At 55.6% G+C, this 24,502-nt stretch overlaps 7 protein-coding genes across 7 annotated transcripts; 5 read left to right on the top strand and 2 right to left on the bottom strand.

Moving 5' to 3' along the window:
• The first annotated feature begins 93 nt into the window (after positions 1-93).
• L226DRAFT_537868 (uncharacterized protein) lies at positions 94-3,730 on the top strand. The gene is made up of 20 exons (XM_067681391.1): positions 94-519; positions 581-598; positions 657-694; positions 991-1,097; positions 1,151-1,232; positions 1,290-1,311; positions 1,370-1,430; positions 1,485-1,509; positions 1,568-1,667; positions 1,721-1,763; positions 1,820-1,961; positions 2,013-2,042; positions 2,107-2,144; positions 2,196-2,331; positions 2,395-2,632; positions 2,684-2,921; positions 2,973-3,093; positions 3,144-3,196; positions 3,252-3,381; positions 3,452-3,730. The coding sequence occupies exons 1-20, from the start codon at positions 237-239 to the stop codon at positions 3,617-3,619; spliced, it is 2,073 nt and encodes a 690-aa protein (XP_067532169.1). The 5' UTR covers positions 94-236; the 3' UTR covers positions 3,620-3,730.
• A 1,133-nt stretch (positions 3,731-4,863) lies between these two features.
• L226DRAFT_171196 (uncharacterized protein) lies at positions 4,864-8,252 on the top strand. Its single transcript, XM_067672626.1, has 20 exons — positions 4,864-5,161; positions 5,216-5,233; positions 5,294-5,331; positions 5,389-5,495; positions 5,548-5,629; positions 5,691-5,712; positions 5,768-5,828; positions 5,881-5,905; positions 5,957-6,056; positions 6,124-6,166; positions 6,235-6,379; positions 6,430-6,459; positions 6,516-6,553; positions 6,619-6,754; positions 6,835-7,081; positions 7,133-7,373; positions 7,429-7,549; positions 7,615-7,637; positions 7,756-7,852; positions 7,911-8,252. Exons 1-20 carry the CDS (start codon positions 4,975-4,977, stop codon positions 8,076-8,078), a joined length of 1,929 nt encoding a protein of 642 aa, XP_067532168.1. The 5' UTR covers positions 4,864-4,974; the 3' UTR covers positions 8,079-8,252.
• A 1,751-nt stretch (positions 8,253-10,003) lies between these two features.
• On the top strand, positions 10,004-15,140 carry L226DRAFT_537865 (glycosyltransferase family 2 protein). Its single transcript, XM_067681390.1, has 15 exons — positions 10,004-10,261; positions 10,335-10,400; positions 11,163-12,200; positions 12,250-12,304; positions 12,359-12,984; positions 13,044-13,223; positions 13,277-13,498; positions 13,575-13,733; positions 13,793-13,876; positions 13,936-13,949; positions 14,026-14,256; positions 14,391-14,418; positions 14,487-14,509; positions 14,570-14,661; positions 14,737-15,140. The coding sequence occupies exons 2-15, from the start codon at positions 10,383-10,385 to the stop codon at positions 14,793-14,795; spliced, it is 2,829 nt and encodes a 942-aa protein (XP_067532167.1). The 5' UTR covers positions 10,004-10,261; positions 10,335-10,382; the 3' UTR covers positions 14,796-15,140.
• A 398-nt stretch (positions 15,141-15,538) lies between these two features.
• Positions 15,539-16,321, bottom strand: L226DRAFT_525214 (uncharacterized protein; the record flags this gene model as incomplete). Its single annotated transcript, XM_067678955.1, has 4 exons — positions 15,539-15,556; positions 15,647-15,739; positions 15,814-15,870; positions 16,025-16,321. The coding sequence occupies 4 exons, from the start codon at positions 16,319-16,321 to the stop codon at positions 15,539-15,541; spliced, it is 465 nt and encodes a 154-aa protein (XP_067532166.1).
• An 840-nt stretch (positions 16,322-17,161) lies between these two features.
• On the bottom strand, positions 17,162-18,611 carry L226DRAFT_573790 (uncharacterized protein; the record flags this gene model as incomplete). Its single annotated transcript, XM_067684921.1, has 2 exons — positions 17,162-17,425; positions 17,799-18,611. 2 exons carry the CDS (start codon positions 18,609-18,611, stop codon positions 17,162-17,164), a joined length of 1,077 nt encoding a protein of 358 aa, XP_067532165.1.
• Positions 18,612-21,120: 2,509 nt separating this feature from the next.
• On the top strand, positions 21,121-22,470 carry L226DRAFT_491325 (uncharacterized protein). Its single transcript, XM_067677353.1, has 6 exons — positions 21,121-21,333; positions 21,407-21,513; positions 21,563-21,600; positions 21,662-21,977; positions 22,068-22,175; positions 22,235-22,470. The coding sequence occupies exons 1-6, from the start codon at positions 21,213-21,215 to the stop codon at positions 22,283-22,285; spliced, it is 741 nt and encodes a 246-aa protein (XP_067532164.1). The 5' UTR covers positions 21,121-21,212; the 3' UTR covers positions 22,286-22,470.
• A 132-nt stretch (positions 22,471-22,602) lies between these two features.
• On the top strand, positions 22,603-23,937 carry L226DRAFT_525211 (uncharacterized protein; the record flags this gene model as incomplete). The annotated part of the gene is made up of 6 exons (XM_067678954.1): positions 22,603-22,693; positions 22,810-22,959; positions 23,023-23,256; positions 23,335-23,494; positions 23,585-23,778; positions 23,810-23,937. 6 exons carry the CDS (start codon positions 22,603-22,605, stop codon positions 23,935-23,937), a joined length of 957 nt encoding a protein of 318 aa, XP_067532163.1.
• Between the last annotated feature and the right edge of the window lie 565 nt (positions 23,938-24,502).

Raw genomic sequence — 24,502 nt, 5'->3', positions numbered from 1 at the left:
TACTCACAGGCGGCAAGATGCTCAAGCGGCAATCCAACAACCCAACACAGTTACCGCTTACAGTTAGCGCGGTTTTCTTTATGTGGCCTTTCTCTTGACCCCCACGTTCCAATACACCGCCCTTCCGTTGACAGCGGGAAGGATGACTTTATGCGCAGCGTATACGTCTTGCATCGCCTCAGGAACAATGCACCTTTTCAAGTTCTGACCGACTATGCTCGATCCTCTCAACAACCATGGCCCCTCATACCAATTTTTCTGCGTCGACTCCACGACGAAACGAGTCTCCTTTCTCTGCAACCGCAACGGCGTTGAACAAGGACGGCATCCGACTGCGCGAGCGGATCAACCTCGCACCGCCCGCCGCCGGCGGGCGCACCGTCGGGTTCGCGGATGGACCCCATGGGGATTCCCCGCGGAGGAGATTATGGCCTCAACAAGCAGACCGTATCTTGCAATTCCAGAGAAGATGGGAACGAATCAAGGCCGACTTACCTCCCCAGCTCTCTCGAAAACACAGTAAGAGCTAATCGGACACCCCGGGCCTCGTTGCACCGCACTGATGTTCTGTGTCCTGCAGTCGGCATGATATCTATCGGTCAGTACAGCAATAGGCGTTCTGTTGAGCTTTCTGAAGAAAACTTACCTGGAGACAGGCGGTGTCATTGGAACGGGATTGTTTGTTGGTTCTGCGGTAGGTCTTCATTTTCATACTTGACATGACCATTTGCACCTCTTCCTCGCCGCCTCCACTCACGCAAAGCGTCCATCGTTTGTGGAACCCGAGATATACTCGAAGCCGTCTGTGGTAATCGTGACAGTCGGAGGGAGTTCTGCATCGACCTGTCCACACTCTTTCTTTAGCGCCCGCTGACTAATCTGCTATCGCCCCTTGTCTTCCTCAGCCTACCAAGGCTTGGCCTTGAGTTTTGAATATTTTATAGCACGAGATTGAAAGGGGCGCAAAATTGACCTACTCTTCATTCCTAGGACGCGCTTCGTAATGGCGGGCCTGTCGGCGCGTTCCTCGGTTATTCCATCGTTGGCACGGTTGTCTACTCTCTGTGCGTGTCCGTCGGAGAGATGATCGCGTTTCTGTAGGTGCATTGCTTAAGACTCTATGGGAATGCTAGCTGACGTGGTCGTATAGACCGAATGTAGGTGGCGTCGTCGGTCTCGCGGATCTCTATGTGGATCCGGCGTTAGGTTTCTCGCTCGGATGGGCTGCATGGGCAAGTAGACTCATCATCATGCTGTCATTTGCTTGCATTGCTGAGGAACTCTTTCAGTATAATTGGAGTATAACGCTGCGTACGTCCGGCCATATGATTCAATGCGGTTCCAGTCCGTAGTAACTCCCATACCGCAGCCACAGAGATTACCGCAGCAGCTCTTGTAATCGGATACTGGGACAAGAACTCACAAGCTCAGTAAGTGTACATCTTAACATGGAGCATCTATGGCACCGCTCACTAACCTTTCAGCGTGGCCTGGGTCTCCGCCATCTATGTGGGTGGTTTCGTTTTCGGATCGCCTATATCATTGTTGTCTCACGGACGCTACACAGTTAATTATTGCGATTGCGATTAACTGCTTCCCTTCACGAGTCTACGGACAGATGGAGTTTATCCTGTCCTGCGTGAAGGTCACGACAATTGTGATGATTGGTAGGTCCATTCTTCATTTTGTGGCGCTATTCTGATATGATGTCCTTGTGTAGTCGTGCTCAGCCTTCTCATTGACATGGGCGCATCTTGGCAGGGGTAAGTTCCTCTCTGTGCCCATCACTCCGCGACGTGTTGACAGACTTCGCGTTTAGCCCCATTGGCTTCAAATACTGGAAACATCCTTTCCCCGATAGCTATCTCGGCATAGGCGGCGCGAAAGGCCAATTCTTAGGCTTCTGGGCCGTTATCATGCAAGCGTCCTTTTCATTCTTTGGTTCAGAAGTTCCCGGAATAGTACGTGGACCCACAATTCTCTCCAGAGCGGTGCGACTGACGTGAGTGCAGGCTGCGGGAGAAGTCATAGATGCAACAAGGGTCCGCCATCCGCGCAGTCATATTTGGGTTCTGCTAAGCTGAGTCATATGTGATCATTCTACAGAATGTTCCGCGGGCACTTCGTAAGGTTTGGATCAGGATGTAGGGACCCGCACAATTCTCGGCAACGCTGTACTCACGTCGGATCTCCAGTACGTTATTCTACTTGGGCGGGATCTTGTGTTCTGGCCTCCTGGTACCCTCGAACGATAGTCGACTAGCGACGGACGACGGAACAGGCAACTCGTCGCCCTTTGTCATTGCATTCAACATAGCCCGGTGGAAGGTGGTACGTAGTTCCAGCCTGTCATCAGACATTGCCCGACGTGACCGTACCTCTCCTGGGGCGCAGGTACCTGACGTTATAAACGCTGCCATTTTGTTATCTGCGTGGTCTGCAGCAGCGTCCGACATCTACATCAGCAGTCGCTTCTTGTTCTTCCTCGCCAGGAGAGGTCATGCACCCACCTGGCTGGCACACCTGTTCAGGTATCCTCGACATGGCCCAGTGCACTCCGCCCAGAGCGATAGCGACACGGATCGCAGCGACTCGGGCGCTGACACTGACAGCGACAGCGACAGCGAGAATGGTGAGATGCATTCTGATCGAGACCCGGCGAGACCTTCTGATCGCCTCTCAGGCTCACAGATCGAAGATGCCGGCTTGCGCGAGGACGAACTGCTGGGAATTCCCGCCCCAGTCAACCAGCACACCTATGTCATGCCTCTCGCGAGCGTGCTCACATCCTCGGCTGTGGGCCTGCTGACGTTCATGAGCTACAGCACTGGTAGCGCCAACACCGTATTTCAGTGGCTCGTTAACGTCGCGAGCGTTGCGTCCCTGCAGTCTTGGGCAGGAATGCTCTTCACTTACATTAGGTGAGACCGTCGTGGGCCCGTAGCATGAGTGTGGCTGACAATGGGCGGCAGGTGGCATCACGGAACCGTGCACTATGAGAACAAGTACAAGGACCAGGACACGGACGAGGCCAAGATCGCGCGCACTCAGATCGAGACGATCAAGAAGAATAGGCAGTGGGGCCAGCCATACGTACGTCCATCCCCACGCATACGTGAACACGAACTCAATCATCTCTTCAGCTGGCTTGGTATGCATTCTCGCTTTGCATGCTCGTCCTTTTCACCAACGGATGGTGAGCTTCATCACGTCCTCGCAATCATTGAGCAATGACTGACTCGTACGCGCAGGGCTGTCTTCGTTCATAACGGCTGGCGAATTGCCGATATCATGGTCGACGGTCAGGACGTCACTCAGGATATCAATCAACCCAAGCTGGCGAACCCCGTGTCGCTCTTTCTCTCGGCCTACATTCCCTTGGTAAGTAGCATCAACTCGTTGACTCGTGTCCGTAAACCTGTGTCGACGTTGACTCACACTTCATCCTCAGCCGTTCTTCATTCTCCTGACATTTGGGTACAAGCTCATCAAGCAGACGGAGATGATGCCCCTCGACAAGATGACGTTCTACCAGGGCGAGATACCTCCGTATGACCCTAACACCGACGAACCGAAGGGCAGAGTGGAGAGGTTACTAGCCTGGCTCATGATCATCTAGTCTTGCATGTTTTATCTTGTAAACTACACCTCCTCTGCACGATACCCACAACTAAGTTACGTAGTAGTAGTAGTAGTAGTAGAAGTCGTCGTTTATTGCCCGTGAAGGCCGAGCCTTATGGTAGGCAATACATGCGGTGTTCTACCTAACAGAGGGACCATGCGTGAGGATCGGACGATACATCGAGGGGCGCCCCAGAGGGCGCCCGGCATCCGGGGGGAGACATGTAGGTAGGTAAGGCCAGGCGACGTCGCGTCCGCTTTCAACCCCAGGGTTCAAGGGGAATACCGCACGAGTTCAGTGTTTCCACGTCCGTCGCCATACATGGTAACTTACCCACCTACCCCCCGGGGGCGGGATAGAAGTTACGTAGTCACTAATGCATATTGTACTATCAGGATGGAACTGCGATACGAGAGGATTAACGCGATCGCTGGGCGCCTCTTGTCGTCACTGCTTGCCTCTTACCGTCATGTCCTCAGTCATGCTCTCCTCTCTCTGCGCAGTTGCATCACACTAACATACTAAATCAATGCATGAAGGTAGAGGAAGGTATGATGTGCAAACTTGACTCAGGGAACCTGTGCTCACGCCACAAATTCTTGACCAGCGAAAAGCTCTGCGTTTGCTATGTCATTATCTTGACCAGCCCCGAGGACGTCAAGATGCTCCATGATCCTGAACTATCTGGTTTCAAAATGTAAGCGTTGATGCGTGCGTTCATCAGATTGTGGAAGGATGCCACCCGTAGTACGCGCGAGGTGAATTTCGGACCAGGCACGACCAACTTGGACTTGTCTGACAGGACACAGTGACAAGATGTGTGGGCCATGGCCAGCCGGTTGACTCTCCCAGCCGGCGGTCTTCGGACAGCCGCAGTTGTGCCGCCTTCTTCAGATGGAACGAGGAAGAGTACGTTCTATCTTGACATGGTGTGGACAAACGTCAAACTCACCATGGCACAGTGGCGGCACTGATGGTGTCGTCCAAGGTTCGAGAAGTTCGTGACTGTTATCGCAGGCGACTGCAGTGCGCAAAACGCTTTCACTGCCTTTGGTGGCCGGTCACACAGATAGTGAGCGATACTAGTGGCTTCGCACAGGCTTGCCAGCTATGCTGTCTTGGTGTATAGCCTCGAGAAGTGGATACTGGGTTACGCCAACGGCTAAGCGCTCAGGTCTGTCCTTATTGACCATGTAGGCTTTTATTGGCGTCGGACGGAGGGCGGATACTTGAAGGACATCGATGGATGCGCTCACTATCCCCTTTGTACTTGCGCACCCTCAGGTCTTAGGATTCAACTCTACTTCTTCGACTCCCCGCCGCCATCGCTCCCTCGAAACGTATTCGCCGCGATGGATACTGGAGGCCTCCGCGAACGCCCTAAACCACTCACGCCAGGGGCCCGCACTGTTCGGATAGACCTGCCAGCGTCTCCCCGTCGAGGACTATGGACGCAGCAGGCAGATCGGATTCTGAGATTCCAACGGCGGTGGAAGAGGATCAAGGCAGACCTTCCTCCGCAACTCTCTCGCAAGCATAGTGAGTACACGTACAACGATGTCCGCCGAGCCGCCCTAATCCCTATCGTCCCAGTTGGGATGATTTCTATCGGTCAGTCGAGGAGCTTACCAGCAGCCGGCCGTAACTGAGGGCGACGCTTTCTTACTGCAGGCGGGGTCATTGGTACTGGGCTCTTTGTCGGATCTGCTGTGAGTAACTCGGAACTCCCACCCTATACTATGGACATGCACTAAACCCTCTCCCAGAACGCCTTGCGCAACGGCGGCCCCATTGGCGCATTGCTTGGCTACATTATCGTCGGTTCAGTGGTGTATTGTCTCTGCGTCTCTGTGGGGGAGATGATAGCTTTTCTGTACGTGGAATTACTATGCATCACGCCCGTTTGGCTGTTGACTCTCATGTAGTCCGGATGTCGGAGGAGTCGTTGGCCTTGCGGACCTGTACGTTGACCCCGCGCTGGGCTTCTCGCTCGGATGGGCTGCATGGGTGCGCAACCGCTTTTTCCTGTACGTGACCGGCGACCTGGGGCTAACAGAATGGCTACTAGTATAACTGGAGCGTCACTTTGCGTACGTCGGTCTGCGGTGACCGGCCATAGCGCTGGTCTGACAACATCCCTGACAGCCACGGAGATAAGTGCGGCAGTGATTGTGATCGGTTTCTGGGACCAGCACCATCAAGTACCGTAAGTGCTCAAGTATCCGCCATCGCCCTTTACTGACCGTACGATTTCACAGCGTCGCGGCCGTGTCCATGCTCTTCGTGAGTATCAGCCAGAACGGTGATTGACTTCATTTAAATGTTCTCTTTCAGCTACTAGCTGCGGTCGTCGTCAATTGTTTCCCTAGCCGGGTCTACGGAGAAGTCGAATTCACCCTTTCCTGTGTCAAGGTTTTAACCATCGTCATCATCAGTGGGTATATTCCCCCATTGCAGCTTTCTACACTCACGTATCTTCTCCATTTCTGGAATGTCGACAGTCTTACTGAGTCTTCTGATCGACCTTGGGGCTTCTGAGCAAGGGTGAGTTGCAGAATGCGTGTGCATCATTTCACCATCGGGTTTCATCACTCCTCACGGGGCATCTGCAGACCTATCGGGTTTAGGAATTGGATTAATATGCCCTTCGCCGAGGAATATCTGGGAATTTCGGGAGTGAAGGGCCGTTTCCTTGGTTTCTGGGCAGTTATCATGCAAGCGTCCTTCTCATTCTTTGGATCCGATGTCCCCGGTATTGTACGTCCTTGAGGCTGTCTCACCGACTTTCGTCTAACACAAATCATCAGGCCTCTGTCGAAGTCATCGACGCAACACGGGTATGTGACACGCTGATGTCTACCCATGGGTGGAAGTGACACAATATTTCGCACAGAATGTTCCTAGAGCACTCCGCAAGGTCTGGATGAGGATGTACGTGTCAGGGTCTACTCTAACGATGTGCTGTTGACGACGAATTCTGCGACTCTCGACTATAGAACTCTGTTTTACGTGGGCGGTGTACTGGTCTCCGGTCTCCTCGTACCAGCCACCGACCCTGGTCTGGCATTGAACGACGGCACCGGAAACTCCTCGCCTTTCGTCATCGCGTTCAAACTGGCCGGCTGGGGAGTGGTGCGTGACTGATATTCATGTGAAGGCCTAGATAGACATCTCAACTAACAACTTCGCGGTCCATCATGACCGCTATCCAGGTTCCGCACGTCTGCAACGCGGCCATTCTGGTATCCGCTTGGTCGGCTGCGGCATCCGACATATATATCGCCAGTCGCTTTCTGTTCTTCCTCGCGCGTAGAGGACACGCTCCTGCGTGGCTCGCACACCTGTACAAGTCTCGCAGCTTGCGGCCGGCGCAGGGACGTGGTGACAGCGACAACAGTACCAGTACCGACCAGAGCGGGTCCGAGGACGATTCCGACGCTGAAAGCGAGGACAGCCATGGTGAGTAGATAGGCTTCCCGTTGAGTTTACTTCGTAATGACCGCTGTTCAGACTCTGAGCAGGACGACGCAGGCCTCAGGGAACGGGAGCTGCTCGGAGGACAGGTTACACCGGCGAAGAAGGAAATATACGTGATTCCTCTCGCTTCAGTGCTTGTTACCTCCTCCGTTGGCTTCCTCACATTGCTGAGTTTTGGCGATGTCGGAGCCAACGTTGTGTTTCAGTGGCTGGGCAACGTCGCAAGCGTCGCGTCTCTCCAGCAATGGACAGCGACGCTCTTCACGTACATCCGGTAAACCTCTTATCGGCTTTGAGCACATCGTATTATTGAGCACTGGAGTCCGCAGATGGCATCGAGGTACGGTGCACTACGAGCGGAAACATCAGGACCAAGACACCGAGGTCGCTAGGAAAGCGAAGGCGGAGATCGCAATAATCAAGAAAAATCGTCAGTGGGGCCAGCCATATGTATGTGTCTTTTTGTATCTCAATTAACCCCAACATTTACGACGCGCACGGTCCCGTCTACTTAGCTAGCGTGGTACGCCTTTGTCCTGTGCGTTTTTGTCCTCCTCACAAACGGATGGTATGTGGTTGAGGCCTTCAATACAGTCATGTATTAAGTACTCACAATTACAATACCTTAGGGCTGTGTTCTTACACAACGGGTGGAGAATTGCCGAGGTTCTTGGCGAAGACCCTCCTTCGTATGGCGTGGACAAGAGGATATTCAACCCGGTACCTGCCTTCCTCTCAGCGTATATTCCCTTGGTGAGTAAGATTGATGGGTTTTGCGTGTGTCTCAGTTACGCTGATATTGAATGTGTAGCCTTTCTTCCTACTCTTGACATTCGGTTACAAACTGATCAAGCAGACGGAGACGATACCTCTCGACAAGATGACCTTTGCTCGGGGTCGGATACCTCCATGTGAACCAATCCCAGAAGAGCCACGAGGAAGAATAGAGAGACTGTTGGAGTGGTTGACTATCATATAGCCTACCATTGGGACTGTTGTCATTCCTGCGTTTCACTGAATGTCCGTCGACTGCCGTAATGTGTGTGAGGGGAGTCTGCGTGTAAACTTTACGTCTGAGAGCAATAAGTACGAAGATACTCTTCTTACTGTGGGGTATATCTGTATCATGATTTTGAATTCATCTCACTTCCTTGCATTTGCCTTCGAGCCTGTTCTACCAATTAATCTCGATTCTAGTCTGGCGTTGAGTACGGCCCTTACCCGTTTTGGGTGACCTCGCGCTTGTACCTTGGCGCTTGTCACCACCGCCTGACCGCGCGCGACTGCCATCAACTCCGTCCTCCGTTCTCGACAACTAGTTTCGCACCCGTGGCTTTGCCACTGAGGCAAGTTTCGCCTTCGGCTCAACGCTACATATACGTATCGTGGGTTTCGCCCTTCGGCTCAGCGCTATGCACATCATGAACTTCGCTTTTGACTTTATGTCGAATAAAATGATGGATGTATAAGTCATAGTGTTGAATCCTGCCCCAGTAGCCCGGCGTTAAACCTCATCAGCTCTTCCCGTTGGCCATCAGCCCGTCGCATTAGCCTGTACCTGTTAGCCATACCCTGATGCATGCCCGTCCTGGTAACAGATCAGCCCATCATGTCAGCCAATGCTTCAAGCAAAACTCGGTTCAGGAATAGGCAGAAGTGAGTGGGCCGTCATCCTGTTAACCTATTAGCCCGTCGCGTTAGCCCGTTAGCCCGTTGCATTAGCCCGTTAGCCCGTTGGCATGTTGGCCCGTTAGCCCGTCGTGTTGTCCAATGCATACAGTCATTCCCATGCTGGCAGAGAGCGCCTCGCAAACTCGGCGCAAGATAGAGGGGCCTCGCAGGCTCGGCCAGACAGTCCCCAGACCTTGCAAGCTCAGCACGAACCTCTGTCTGTGAGCCGTTCATGTCAGCCCGTTATGTTAGCCCACGCACATGTCGTTCTCATACTACAGGGAGCGCCTCGTAAACTCGGCGCAAGACAGTCGGGACTGGGGCCTCGCAGGCTCGGCGGGAACCCAGGGCGCCCCGCAAGCTCGGCGCACATGGCAGCCACGCGGCACCACATGGCATCCATGTGTCGCAGACGCCCCCTTCTCCCATTCTTTATAGACTAGTTTCGCACCCGTGGCTTTGCCACTCCCGGAGGATGTTTCGCCTTCGGCTCAACGCTACATATGCATATCGTGGGCTTCGCCTTTGGCTCAGTGCTAGCCTGGCATATGCATTTACTGACTTCACTTTCGGCTTCATGTTAAATAAAAATGATGAATGTATAAGTCACCCCGCCCCAGTAGCCCGTTAAACCTCATCAGCTCATCCCGTTGGCCGTCAGCCCATGGCGTTAGTCCGTACCTGTTAGCCATACCCTGATGCATGACCATCCTGTTACTACACGGATCAGCCCATGATGTCGGCCAATGCTTCAAGCAAAAATCGGTTCAGAAACAGAAGTGCGCGGGCCATCACCCTGTTAACCTATTAGCCCATCAGCCCGTCATGTTGGCCCGTTAGCCCGTCGTGTTGTCCAATGCATACGGTCATTCTCATGCTAGAAAACCTGCAGGGAGCGCCTCCAAAACTCAGTGCAAGATCGTGGGGCCTCCCAGGCTCGGCCAGACCTTGCAAGCTCAGCACGGACCTCTGTCCGTGAGCTGTTCATGTCAGCCCGTTATGTTAGCCCATGCACATGTCATTCTCATACTGCAGGGAGCGCCTCGTAAACTCGGCGCAAGACAGTCGGGACTGGGGCCTCGCAGGCTCGGCGGAAACCCAGGGCGCCTCGCAAGCTCGGCACGGACCCAGACGCCCTCGCAAGCTCGGGCGCGCACATGGCAGCCACGCGGCACCACATGGCATCCATGTGCGTGCCACGGGCCTCAGACGCCCCCTTCTCCCATTCTTTATAGACGACGGCCACGACGACGACGACAACGAGTGCGACGACGACGCCCAAGGAACTGCACCTACACCTCTTATAACCTGCTAGACTCTGCCCCTTCCTCTTTGGCTTCTAGTATCGCGAAGGATTGGCTCAGCACCGCAGAAGCTCCGAGGTCGAGAGTAGGGCAATTAGGAGTCCAGGAGAGGCGAGTCCCACACGGCCACGGACGAAAAACATACCCGTGAGGTTGGAGATACTGTATATCTCGGACACTGTAGCAGGTGAGTGTTCGGCACTGTGGCGAGGGCACTGCTGCCAGTGCCAAGTCCGCGCACAGCTTCATCTTCTCCGCAGTGACCTATAAGCTCCCTTCATCCTCGCGCGGTTCTACAACGAACAACCATGTCGCGGTATCCAGAGGTGAGTCTTATTTGCTCTATGTTTTGGATTTCAAATGCGGAGAAGGTAGTTTGCGCGCTCGGTTAGCCCATATCCGCGGGGATATTGCGTGGTGGCGGGAGAACGGTATGGTGAAGGTCGCAACATGCGCCCTATCACTGGTTGAAAGCGATATACCGTTCTCCTCGTGGCATTCATTCGTTGCGCAATCACGGCTGGCGAGCGAGTATTGGTCACTCCGGGACGCGCAACAGGCGGAGCTGGAGGGACTTGGAGAGAGGATGCGCCGTGCTGGAGTGTTCCAGTGTTCCAAACCATCATACCCTCGTGCACACCCCGATGAACTTGATATCATGCACCCCCTTGTGGCTTAAGTCCGCTCGCTCGCTCGGGAAGGCGGATGGTCTCGCGCGAGGACAGCGGAGGGCGCGATCCCTCTGCCGTCCTCTGGTCCTCTGCCTTCCAGAACAGGGACATCGCCTACCTGACCGGACGCCCCAATAGGTGTTTGTACGTGGTCGTAGGTGGAGTTCGCTCGGGTTCGCTCATCGAGCCGGAGGTCGAGCAATGAGCACGCTCCGACCATCCTTCAATAGACAGAACCACAAGTCTGGCAACATGTATCGAATGCCGGACGTGGAGCGAGCTCCTAGCCTGTCTGAGTGCTGCCTATAGCGTCCCACAGAGGTACGCATTTGCGCGACGCACCGATTTTTCCCTGTGTTCTGTTCCTATAGCCACCGTTACACATCGATATTGACCTGTACTTTGCGCTCCTTGTAGCCAGATGAAGCCCAACGTGGGCAATACAACGATGGATATTCTCCGTATCTCAGTTACCCGGCCCCTCAGCAGTCATATCACCCCTCCCCCAGCCCCAACTACGAGCAGGAACATCAAGCCTTCCAACCGCTCCACCTTGATCCCTACATTGTCCCGCCGCAGGGGCAGCCTGGCGGTTTTTCGCTTCCTCAGCCAAGCTCTTACCGCGACTCCGCATACCAGCCTAACTTCCCTCCAGCGCACTCTCCTCCACCGAATCACCCTGCCTCTCCGCCATTGCACCCTGGCTCACCACCACTCCACCCTGGCTCACCATCTCTGCATCCTGGAGAGTACATCCCCGGTCCTCAACCGATCGGCGCACCTCTCGCGCCACAGCCATCTCCGTACAGTGAGCACGTTGGCTTCCAGTTGCATGATGATGGTCCGGAGGACTTCGACGCTGGCGATATCCCCCTTCTCCGTCGAGACGGGAACACGGGGAGCACGATGCCGATCCCGAGCATGCCTGGCGAGTACGACACTGTAGAAGGCGACGACAGGTCGGAGAACAATATCCGGTACGGTATGATCCCGCAACGTGTCCCGCGTCGATACAAGACGATCAAGAAGGTCGAGCTGTTCCACGGCAACTTCGTGCTCGACTCTGCAGTGCCCACGAAACTGCTGAACATGTGCGCGCTAAGGAACGAGCGCGAGTTCACGCACATGCGTTATTCCGCGGCTACGTGCGATCCGAACGACTTTAAGGACTCGGGATTCACTCTGCGGCAGGTGCAGTACGACCCGCCGCGGAAAACAGAGCTCTTCATCGTGATGACGATGTATAACGAGGACGAGGAGCTGTTCTGCCGATCTATGCACGGTGTGATGAAGAATATCGCGCACCTGTGTAAGCGCGACCGGAGTAAAACCTGGGGAAAGGACGGATGGAAGAAGGTCGTGGTCTGTATCGTGTCGGACGGTCGGCAGAAGATCAACTCCCGCACACTGAGTGTCATTGCGGCCATGGGTGCATATCAGGATGGTGTGGCGAAGGTACGTCGTCCATGAGTTTCACTTGACAGGGGCGCTGATGGTCCGGTAGAACGTCGTCAATGGCAAACCCGTGACTGCGCATATCTACGAGTACACGACGCAGAGTATGTTCCGCTCCGTATGCAGGTCTGGGTCATGGCGCTGACAGCTCGGTGTAGTCTCGGTCACTCCGTCCATGAAACTGGAAGGCGCGGAGCGCGGCATCGTCCCGGTGCAGATTATCTTCTGCCTGAAGGAGAAGAACCAGAAGAAGATCAACTCACATCGGTGGTTCTTCAATGCCTTCGGACCGATCCTGGAACCCACGGTCTGCGTTCTTCTGGATGTCGGTACGATGCCGGGCCCTACGTCAATCTACCATTTGTGGAAGGCCTTCGACATCAACTCGAACGTCGGAGGCGCCTGCGGAGAGATTGTCGCGCTCAAGGGCAAGTACGGTATGCACCTGCTCAACCCTCTCGTTGCGGCGCAAAACTTCGAGTACAAGATGTCGAACATCCTGGACAAGCCTCTGGAGTCGATCTTCGGATACATCACTGTGTTGCCAGGAGCATTCAGTGCATACCGGTACTTCGCGCTCAAGAACGACGCGACCGGCGAGGGCCCTCTGCAGAAGTACTTCTTGGGCGAGTCGATGCACGGAGCCGGCGCAGACATCTTCACCGCGAACATGTACCTCGCCGAGGACCGTATCTTGTGCTGGGAGCTTGTGTCTAAGCGCGGAGGTGCTTGGATCCTGCACTACGTCAAGTCGGCCTATGCTGTCACTGATGTGCCTGACCAGGTCGGTGCCGGTCTCTGTGTTTTCGTTTCAATGCAGTCGAGCTGAACTATCCCTCGCAGGTGCCGGAGCTGATCAGTCAGCGACGTCGTTGGCTGAACGGATCGTTCTTCGCGGCAATACACAGTACCGTTAAGTTCCACTACATCTACCGCTCGTCACATTCCTTCTTGCGCAAGTTCTGGATCCATGTCGAATTGATCTACCAGATCTTCAATTTGTTCTTCTCCTGGTTTGCTTTGGTAAGTGGCTCTCGAGGACTGCGAGAGAGAGATAGTTCTCACCCCAGGCGCAGGGCAACTACTTCATCTCGTTCATAATCCTGAGCGAATCACTTGAGGACAAGTCATTCAATCTCGGCAACGGCATCCACATCGTCAACATCATCCTTGAGTATCTTTACCTTGGCCTGCTCATCATGTGTTATATCCTGTCGCTCGGCAACCGGCCACAGGGTGCAAAATGGGGCTATACTTTGGCGTTCATTGGATTTGCGCTCATCACGGTTTACATGACGGTACGACCTTCTTATCTCCCCAGCGCCGCAGTCGCCTTCGGACAACGTGTTCATGAAACTCACGGGGCTCTGACAGTTTGCGGCGTTCTTCCTGGCCTTCAAGGGGGTAGACAACATCATTAAGACCGACGGACCTCTCACGGTCAACTCGCTCTTCACGAACTCTATCTTCCGCAACATCGTCATCTCTCTCCTGGCCACTCTCGGGTTGTACATCGCGGCTTCGCTCATCTTCGTGCGTTTCAGGCTGCTCTTCTGTTTGTTCGCAGCTGCTGATGCCCGTCTTTCATGCAGTTCGAGCCATGGCACATGATTACGTCTTTCATTCAGTACCTGCTCATGGCGCCGTCGTACATCTCCGTCCTCAACGTCTATGCTGTGCGTAAATTGCTCCCGGTCATCCACGCTGAGTCATGCTAATAGCGCTCTTGCACTAGTTCGCGAACGTCCAGTGCGTGCATCTCGAAGCGCTGTTTCAGCGTGGCCTCCATACTGACTGGATCGTCGTCCTTCCCCGCATTCTACAGCGACGTCTCGTGGGGTACGAAGGGCGACAACAAGGTTTCGACGGATCTAGGAGTCGTCAAGGTTGGCCCTAACAAGAACGAAGTGGAAGTCGCAGTTCCGACCGAGGAGACGGACATTAACGCGGCGTACGAGGATGCCATCCACATGCTGTCCACGAAGCCGCCGAAGGTCGAGTCCAAGCCCGATGCGGCGACGCAGCAGGAGGACTACTATCGCAGCTTCAGAACCAAGTACGTCCCCGTTCCACTAATACCATATCTGGCTTACACGAGGTGACTGACGCTGTGCGCCCTTGCAGTGTAAGTGCCATGATATCCGCCCCGAGGTGAGATGGAACCTGTGACTGACGCTCTCCGCGCAACAAGGTGCTCCTGTGGTGGACGCTGTCGAACGTGAGTCCTGTCTGATACCTGTCTCCGCATCCCCGACGCCGACTCACATCGCCGCCCCCGTGATCCAGGCTCTGCTGGCAGCGATCATCGTGTAGGTTTCCATTACATGCGGCGTGTTCGGTCCCTCGGCTAACCCCGGGATCTATCCTAGCACTGCAACAGGAAAGGCGTCCGACAAGGGCGCACACAACACGGTGAACGGCTATATGGCGTTCATCCTGTTCTCTGTCGCCGGCTTAGCCTGTGAGTAGCTCTCTTGCTTCTGCTCCTGAGGCCGCCAGAAGCGGCAGTGCTAACGCCGTGTCCTCTGCCTTCTAGTGATTCGGTTCATTGGCTCGACGACGTACATGCTCGTACGACTCTTCGCAGGGGAATGAACGGATCTGGATACGTTTTGGGTGGCTTTTTGGGTATGCCGGTATGCCAGGCACGCCAGTCGTCAGGACTGGCTCGGACTGTATCACGTATCACGCTTACGCTCGGACTGCGATTGCGATTTGCTCTCCTCGATTGTCAATGATCTCGATCTCGATTTCCTACTCTGCCTAGCTACGAACGCTCACGAAATAACGTTACAACTGACTGGTGCTACATTTGCTTCTGCTATCGATACCCTTGTGTGTGTCGGCTTGAAACTAACCGATTATTGGTACTACACTAGCTACGTCTGAATCGTGCTGTCGACCGTACTAAGATATCAAATATCGACGTATTTGCTGCTTTGCGAACCATGGACCGAGACCGACGGGTGGCGCTCCGGCCACACACATTATACACGGACGAAAGGAAGAACCAGGAGAACTCGAAGCGAGGAAGTTGCGATTGTGGTCCTGCCGAAGTCGAAGAATGGGGACGGGAATAGGGATGGGTGGGAATGGGACGACGCGCCACAATGTGTTCGGACGCGGGGTATCATGGCATGTTCAAGTTGAGTTTGGAGTCTGGACGGACGAACGGATGGATGGATGGACGGTGGTGTGATTGTCGCAAGGGCCCAGGCGGGTACGGCACGTTGCGTGTCAGATGGGGAGCGTGGTGTGTGGTTGCGCGGTGCGGTCGCACGATGCAGGGGTTGCTCCGGGCTGCTCGCGGCTCACGGCTCGCCACACCAGTCAACCAGTCATGACGAACGCTTTGCCTGGAAGAGCAGAGTTTGCGCGCGTAAGCAACGGATAACGCCTGGCACTGACTAGCACGCGCCACCCGCAGGGCGCACTGCGGAACTCACTTTCGACCGCTTTGGGATAAGGAGGAGGACAGGGTCGTCATCCTCAGGGGTGGGATACCGCGTGTGTGCTGCAGCATATGAGGTCGCTGAGGGCTGGTAGGAGGGAAGAGGAACGCGGTTGGTAATCGACGCCACAGTGCGACTGTGGACAAGGGTGGTACACTGACCTTCGTCTTCGCGGACGCGCCTTGCCGTTGCCTCGTCACTAGCAGGGCCGAGTTCAGCTGCAGAGAGAGACGCAGCGGGTTAGCTGGTTGTCATGCAACGAGCCGGGTGGTGTCCACTCGGTGCCACTGTGGCGGCGAGTCCAACCACTGTGGCGGCGGGTCCAAGCACCCACTCCGAGCGAGCAGACGAGAAGCCGTGGCGGGTGCTCACCTTGTCGTTTGCGTCCTTTGTCCTGACGAAGGTGCCGTAATGGACCATGTCGTTCGTGACCACGGTCATGGTTGGGAACGCGGACAAAGAGTGCGCGAGGCTCGGCAAGGCCGCGATGCTAGGCGTCGCCGGAAGAGGCCCGGGCGTACGGGAGCTGGAAGGCTGCTTGCCCTGGTTCATGGGTGGCCCGTACGAGAGGTCGTGGTAGTGTGAGAGCGGGGATGACCACGAGGGCGCAGCGGAGGACAGAGAGGAGGCCGGGGAGAAGGAGGATGATGATGCGGCGGAGGTAGACATAGGGACGGGAGGGGGGGTATTGGGGGCTTGGAATATGAAACGAACAAAGGATGAGGGGATGGCCGGGCGTATATGAAAGACGCCACGCCACGCACTGCCGCGAGCGAATCCATGACCGGGATATGTGCAAGCACGCAAATAAAGAGAACGGCGCAGCCGCCTCACATCCGAAGACGCGCTCCTCCTCCTGCCTCTTCTCTCACGCAAATGGCAGCACAGACCCCGAGCGGCGTATGCCGTGTCCATGCACACAGCTTGCCTGGATCTCTCCGCGGCCATTTGCCAGATCCGAGTCTCTCCCTCCCGGCCATCGCGATACGCTCGCCTCTTTCCCCCGACCATGTCGCAGCTCCTCCACTCGGGTGCCCACCTACCTCTCTGCACGAGCGCGCTTGTGCGTGCGCCAGGTACCTCCGGCATCGCAGGAACTCGCGAAGCCCACCTGCAGGAAGAAGAATCCGTCCCCGTCATTGCGTAGATTATCTTCGATATCGTCCGTCCGAGTCTAATACACGGCTCCGGGCTCCCGAGCCAACTATCCCCTCGCGAACACCCATGCGCAGAAACCAGGCCCAGATGCCCAGATGTGGGAACGAGATACGCGGAGACTGGCCGCCCAACGCCCACACGCGGGAAACAGAACCACATACCGGCGCGAAAACGTGGTGCCCCCACATACAGCGTGCTATGTCTCCCGCCTCTGATTAGAGCATCCCGAGCTCCGGTATCGCGTCGTCCTTGTCCTAGTCCTTGCATGTGTGTGCCCCGGATAGCAGCGCGCCGGGGTGCCCCTGCGGCTCCCATGCCAGCGGCGACCGTGCGGCGAGCTGCAGGCTAAGCCTAGGTGCGCCAGCTCGAGTCAGACATGTGGTGCCGCGCCATCTGGTGCACGTTCGCCCACTCGCCGTCGCGCATGAACCAGGTGAAGCGGTGCTGTGCGATCCAGAACACGACGTGCTGCAGCGTGGGGCAGTACGTGCGGAACTCGAGCAGCAGCACGCGCTGGAAGGGCTCCTGCCACGGCTGCGGCTCCCAGCGCGTGATGTCGAACTCGATCGCCTCCAGCGCGGGCAGCTTCATCAGGCAACGGTGCACGGCGGGCCACTGTTAGGAAGTGCGTCAGCGTGCATGATCATACGAGATTGTGGAACACCGGGAACTAGATAGGACTGGGCTGGGTTCGTCTACTGAGGCTCGAGCTAATCGAGCTTGTCCGAGTGGCCAAGGCCGTCGTCATGTCTGACGACAAGTCTGCGCCGTAGAGGTACCGAACAGTATCTCGACATGGCATCTAGCAAGTCGACGCCACACCGAGAACAGCGAGACGCGGGACGGGGATGAACCCAATCTTACATGCCGGTTGCGGGGTATCAAACCTAGAGTGAGCCTGCCACGTCCCGGCCGCGGAGTGGCCGCGCTCATGTCGACAGCCTTCGAGACGAACCCAGAACAGGGATAAGACAAGAAACAAACTCACGTCGCGAGATGGTATGGGAAGGATCCCCAAAAACCGCAGCGCAGGCGCGAAGACGGACGTGGAGACGAGCTGCAGTATCTCCATGATCTGGTGCTCCGCCATCCCGACGATGTGCAGCTTCCGCAGGGTCGGCATGATCTTGCCTAGGTCTGCGACGACGGTAGGCAGGATCGGCGCGGTCTCCTCGTCGACGGTCATCTGCAGCCGGGTCAGGGAGCACCCGAGCAGCTCCGCGGCGACGAGCACGGGCCCGCTGAAGACCTCGAGCGACTGGAGCGCGGTCACCGGGAGGGCGCAGAGCGGGCCGTCCTCCTTGCCGTCTGTCATGAGGACGAGCGCGTTGAGCTTCTTCTGGTCTTTGAGGAACGCGACGGTGTGCGAGTCCCAGGGGATGCGCAGGTTCGCCTCACGGATCTGGAACGTGATGTCTTCGTGGTCGAGCACCCAGGACTGCGCAGCGAGCGGGTCGTGGATGACGAGGTACTCGAGGTTGACCATCTGGCAGAGCGCGCGCTGGACGGAGAGCCAGAACTGCGCGGGCACGACGGCGAGGTTGTTCCGCGGCGACGTGCGGCGGACGTCTTGGTAGAGGATGAAGCGCTTCACGTAGGGCCCGCGGAAGGCGTCCCGGACGGCGATGGCATGGCACCCGATGAACGCGCTCTGTGCATCTCGGAGGATGACGTGTTCGTATATCCGAGGCTCTGCGGCGCGTTGGAAGGCTTTGGTTGTACGGCTCAGCGTGATGAGATCGCGTGGAGAGGCATAGGAGACGATGGCACTGCAAACTTCTGGAGGGAGTTGTCGCGACATGGTCTACGCAGCTGTAGTCGCAGAGAGACTAATGGTGGGTTTCGGGACGGGGATGGGGGCACAGATTCTGGTTCTGGACCGAGCTCAGAGTCAGTAACGATAGTCTGAAGGAAAGGCACGAACGCAAGAAGTACAATGGGGCAGACTATATCATCATCCGAGAACAAGGAATACGCGGCGGATGCCGTCATTGCGATGGCGTAAAGAAAACATAAAACAATGACCTCTTTCGCTCCACCCCGCGACGTGCAAATGAGAGCACTACGATAACTCAGTCGTACGTCCTCTACTATTTCTTCTCAGAGGATATGTCTTGCAGCGTAAACATCTCGTCAAGGACATCCCAATATGACATGGTAGACGCCTACGGCTTTGTGGCACTCATCCCAGCGCAAGCCAGGACGTTCGTGTCCTTCTTTATTCAGTCATTACCTGAGACCTTCGCGCTACGGGAAGAAACAGTTCTTTGCTCTGAGCGAGCATAACACGACTGGGGATGAAAATCGTTGTCCTGACCCAGCCAAGCGGCTTCCTGATCTCGTAAGCAGACCTTCTAGGGCGAGGTTTCCGCACGGCGCCGGTCGAAATCAGCAGGGGAGAGACAAAAAAACTGTGCAGGAACCTCGCGTAGAAGGTCTGGTGACGCCGCCACCATGTACGCACTCTCGTCAACCTGGCCAGTGCGCTGGCCCGCTAGGTTGAAGAGCGTGTCTCCAGCCAGACCTCCGACAGTTCAATTTCACCCGAGATGCAAGAAATGCAGACATCCAAACTCGCGCAGGACGGGGACCAGAAGCGACGGCGCGAGCTTGCGCTCGGCCGTTGTGGTGCGATGTACTGCGACGTCACAGACGGATGGGCGCTTCAGGGTACCCACCTTCTTGTTCTGCTCTCCGATTCTTTGTCAGAAAGACGGGTGCTGAATGTCTGATAACGAGACTAGCAGATTCTCAGTGGCAGATAGCACCATTCAGTGGAGGAGTGGTAGCTGCAGCACATATATACGCGTAGCTGGGACTCAATCTGCATCCGTACAATCTGGGCATGTCGCCGTAAGGGCGTGGTTGAGACCATCGATGTCACCACGACGTCGCCACGCACAGCCTTTCCATTCTATATGAATGCCACGACTCCTCTCATCGACGCAAGAACGACGTCTATCAAGTTTGGGTCATCAATCATACGGTAGTACATTGATGCCTTTGCAAGGTTACGATGGCGTACAGGACTATTCGGCGATCCGTCGTTGGGTCACTGCTACGCACACAAGGTTGATTTAACCGTGCGAGGCGGCTCCAGACTCAACATATACGATGCTTGCACAAGATAGAAGCGACACGAATGTATATGACGCGTGTGCGACGCGTCATATGCACCCGTCTCGATGCGTCTCCCGAGGTTGTACCACATATGGTCGGCAATGGCCAGGGGGCTCGGAAAGAATGCGACGAACATACCTATGTGATTAGGGCGGTCTCCGACCTGGGGCTTCGCGCGAGAAACTACCTCGGAGCAGGAGATGACCTTCTGTAACCGGCAACAGCAGTTAGTAGGGAACAATGGGGGCATGGAGAATGCTGCAAAGTCCACTCGGTGTAATTCGTCTCTCGCTGACGGGGAAATCGCCACCTCAAAGGCCCGACTCGTCTTCCTGCGATGAGAGATCACACAACAAGAATCCAGAAGTAAGCTCGGCACGAAAGAGATGTATTCGTGCAGTGCGGCCCGTCCAGGGATTGCACACGACGAATCTTCGGAACGCTGCCACCACCGAGCGGAAACGCCGGGATCGCGGAGTTCAATCGAGTACAAAGACCTTCGCTCCGACGATATCTTACGTGCATTAATTGCGAACGCATGTACTTCCAGGAAGTCTTGGAAGAGGTACTGCTTCATCGAGACTCGAGCAAGATGCGGACATACCGGTGTTGCTTGGACGCGCCACAGACGCGTCACGGTGGCAGAGTGCCTCGCAGGAGAAGACTAGGTCTGGTTAACGCTCCCAGTAAGCGTTTCAGTCTTCTGTGTATGGCCGTTATCATTACTGGGGGCCGTTAAGAAGGAAAGATGAAGACTCACAAATTGCGAAGTGGCTTCGAACTCAGGGCTACGCAGTCTGGCCGTGGTTGCTATATTCCGTTTCGAGTGTCTTAAAAAGTCCTCGTGATGTCCTCGGAGCGTTGCAGAAATTATAGCCGATCAGAGTGTGGAAGTTCTGGAGGGGACTATAGTTTGAAGGATGAACGCGAGAGAGAAGAAGAGGTTTATAGTCGGTACTAGCTACACTGCAAAGACAGCATCCTTTGAAGAAATATAAATATAAATTCCCAAAGTAAGCATCTAGGATAGACTAGATGCTTGGGTAGCACCTTTATGTTGTCCGGAAAAGTGCCTTATAAACCTTTCTAACCTGCCTGAAAAGTATCTTGGTTCAAGATTATTTACCTACAATTCTATCCACAGGGAAGGCCAGGCACCCAGAGGAAGCATAGCCGCCCAAGATTGACCGCGTCGCTGTGACTTGTTCAGATTCTTAACTCTCATCGTCCACGATCCACCCACCCTTCCCATTTCTTATCCTCCGTTTTACGCGTCTTCAACATGGGAGAGTCTCGTACGGAACTCATTCAGTGGCTCAACCGGCTGCTTCAGATCAATTACACGAAAGTCGAGCAATGCGGGACGGGTGGCGCGTACTGCCAGGTTATGGACTCGATCTTTGGTCAGTACCTTCAACTTCTTCATTCCCAGACCGGCCGTTGGTAACCGTGACAGTGCGCGGTGGTTATTGACAGGCGACGTACCAATGGCTCGTGTGAAGATGAACGCGAAGCACGAGTACGAGTTTATCGCCAACTTCAAAGTCCTCCAGAATATCTTCCATAAGCACAAGATCGAGAAGGTGTGTACTCATTCCCTCTCCCTACCATTCCCCTCCTTACACACTGCAGCCAATTCCTGTGGAGAAGCTCGTCAAGTGCAAGATGCAGTACGTGTCTCCGTTACGTGGTCGTTCCTGTCGCCTCTCCTCACCCGTTATCGGAACGCAGGGACAACCTTGAGTTCCTTCAGTGGACCAAGCGCTTCTGGGACACCAACTACGGCGGCCAACCCTATGATCCCGTCGCTCGTCGGCGCGGGGTCCCCGCCGACACCCCTGCTACCATTGCACCTCTCGGTCCCTCCGCTTCTCGCACTGGTGGTCTCGGCGCTGGTGGTTCTCGAGCAGGCGGCCGTACACCAGTAGGCCACCGCGCCGGCTCCACGCAACCCAGCGAGGCCGTGCAGAACCTGACGACGCAGTTGCGGGAGATGAACGTCCATCTGGAGGGGCTGGAGAAAGAGCGTGACTTCTACTTCGCCAAGGTGAGTATCCCAGTCACTCGAACCTTATCCTGGAAGTCTGGGAATGTCACTATCTGCGGTGATGTGCGTAGCGCTGACGCAGGCCTGTAGTTGCGGGATATTGAAATCCTCGTTCAAGGGCAGCTTGAGGCCCTGGCAGCAGAAGAGAAGGACGACCCCCTTCTCCGCGAAGTCCAAAAGATCCTATACTCCACGGAGGTGCGTCATCCCTGACCTTCTGCGTTCTGTCTCGCTGACATCCTGCCGCGACTCTGCAGGAGGGCTTTGAGGTGCCGGAAGGAGCGGTCGACGAGGAGGAGACGTTCTGATATATCCAGCCCCAAACCCCCGTACCGAGGAGAGAGAGAAGTATACACCACCAGCATTTCAGCGTATTCCCATCTAGTCATTCCTTTTCTCTGATGTATCGTCGTATTGAGCCTCTATAGCTGTTCGCACCCCTCGTCCGTCCCCGTCGTCTGCGTCGCACTCACAATGCCAGGTATTCTGACCCAAATAACCTCCCGCCGCGCGCTTCACAAGGATCGCGGCTACGTAAATCTTCGCGCCCGAGCAGGATGCGTCATTCGATAAATGAATAGGTGCGCAGCAAGTTTCGTTATTCATTAGTGACTCTTGCCATACCATGTCATGCCTGCCTGCCAGACTCGGCGTGGCCCACCCACTGCTATTGCAGTGTCGCGCTCGTTCGGGATCTGGTACCGATGATGTCAGAGGTTATGATGAGGCCTCGAGCGTTCACGTTAGCGTTAAGGCTTCCAGCCGACCGTGGCACGACATGCACATCTCTCTCCACTTCTTCCGTCTCCTAGAATGGCGTACTCACCGACAGATACACGATACATGACCACCGACGACCAGGATCCTGCGATGCATCCCGGTGAGGAGCAGCAGGAGGAAGATCGACACGCGCGAGGCGACATGTGGGGAAAGCCGATCATATACGACTACACGAGGATGACGGGCGGTTCGATGATCGAGGGTACGTCCCACTTCCCTTGTCGTCGATGTCCGTCCTAACATGCACTCACGATTCCCCTCCTAGAAGGTGCAAGCATTGCGAAGAGGCTGGATGTACGAGCGATCAGCACTATTGGGAACATCCCTACCGCGACTGGGGTGGCAGAGGCGGGAGGGAGCGGGGTCCCGATAGGCGCCATAGTAGGCGGGTCGGTGGCAGGCGTGGTTGTCCTCGTCACGGCAGCACTCTGCATCTACTTCTTGTGGTGGAGGCGGCGGAAACCGTATGCCCGGGTGGGTATTCCAGAGGACGACGAAGGTGAGCAACGTCAGATGCGATCTCCCAGGCGTTGGCGTGTACTGAGATGCACCGTGACACCCGGCTTGTGAGGAGCAGATGTGGTGCACTTCCCCGACACGCATCCGCTCGTGGGCTCGACCTCGGGCGCGGATGTGCATCCTCCGGCCGTCATTCTGCCAGTGTCGGAGATGCGGCCGTTCATCGTCCCAGACAGTGTGTCTGACACGCCAATGCTCATCGGGTCGGCGGAGAGAGGGTACTTCCCGTCCGCCCCCACGAGCGAACGCAGTACCTCGTTGGTCGCGTCTTCGTCACGGTCTCTGTCCACACGCATGTCATTGTCAAGGTCCCTAGGCGCTCCGTCGGCCTCCAGCCAGGGCGACGCGGGTTCGACAGTCACAATGACAGCGGGGCTTGTCGGACCACTTCAATTCGCAGGAGAAGGAGGTGGTGTGGGAGCAGCAGCTCATATGCGTGTCGTGGACGGACCTGCGGAGGGGCATGCTGGTTACGAGCTGCACTCGGCTTCGCACCTGCGTAGTGTGCATGCTTCTATCGCTCTTGTGAATAGTGCGAGCACAACTGCGAGTCCGAGTCCTATGCCATCTGCGAGAAGTATCGGGACACAGCCTCGGAGGTGAATTTGGATGCATTTGGGGGAAGCACCTTTGGGAGAAGGCATGGTGGGATAGAAGTTGAAATACCGTTAAGTGAGAGATTTGCCTTATCTGTATTCTTGCGCTTGCCTTATCGACCTTTCCAGCCCCGCCTACCCCCTTGATAGTTGGTTTCCTGCACCCAAAAGGTTGACTAGTCTGATCTCCCGAAAGTGAACAAAGCTAACATTTATCTAGGATGTTGGCCAGGAGGAGAGGATGCGTCCGTTTCGAAGATATGACCTTTTCCTCATTCGGGAAATGCCTTGGAAATGATAAGCCAAACGTTAACTCTCTGAATATGTGGAAAGCGGAGCTCCCAACCTCACCCCTTTTCCGCCAGCACAAGACATCGGAAGCCTCTGTATTAACATGAGTACTATCTTCGCTCACCCGTCAGAAACGTAGGAAGCTGTGTTTGGTCCACATGGTGCGTTCTTTGTGCGGTGTTGAGTGCCTGTCGATTGAGAGTAAGCTCCCAGGGCCATCGTTGGGCGAACAATATGTGGTGGGCCTCTTCTTCTGAGGTCAGTGATGCTGCTTAGAGAGTACCGGGGGAAGAAGCACCGTGTCGTGTCGCGTCACTAGAAAAGCATATCTGGCGTGCG

Source organism: Lentinus tigrinus, assembly GCF_003813185.1.
Source record: "Lentinus tigrinus ALCF2SS1-7 unplaced genomic scaffold L226scaffold_28, whole genome shotgun sequence".
In the NCBI taxonomy this organism is placed as follows: Eukaryota; Fungi; Basidiomycota; class Agaricomycetes; order Polyporales; family Polyporaceae; genus Lentinus; species Lentinus tigrinus.
Note: the sequence above shows the minus strand (reverse complement) of the source record. Positions and strands in the feature narration are given on the sequence as shown.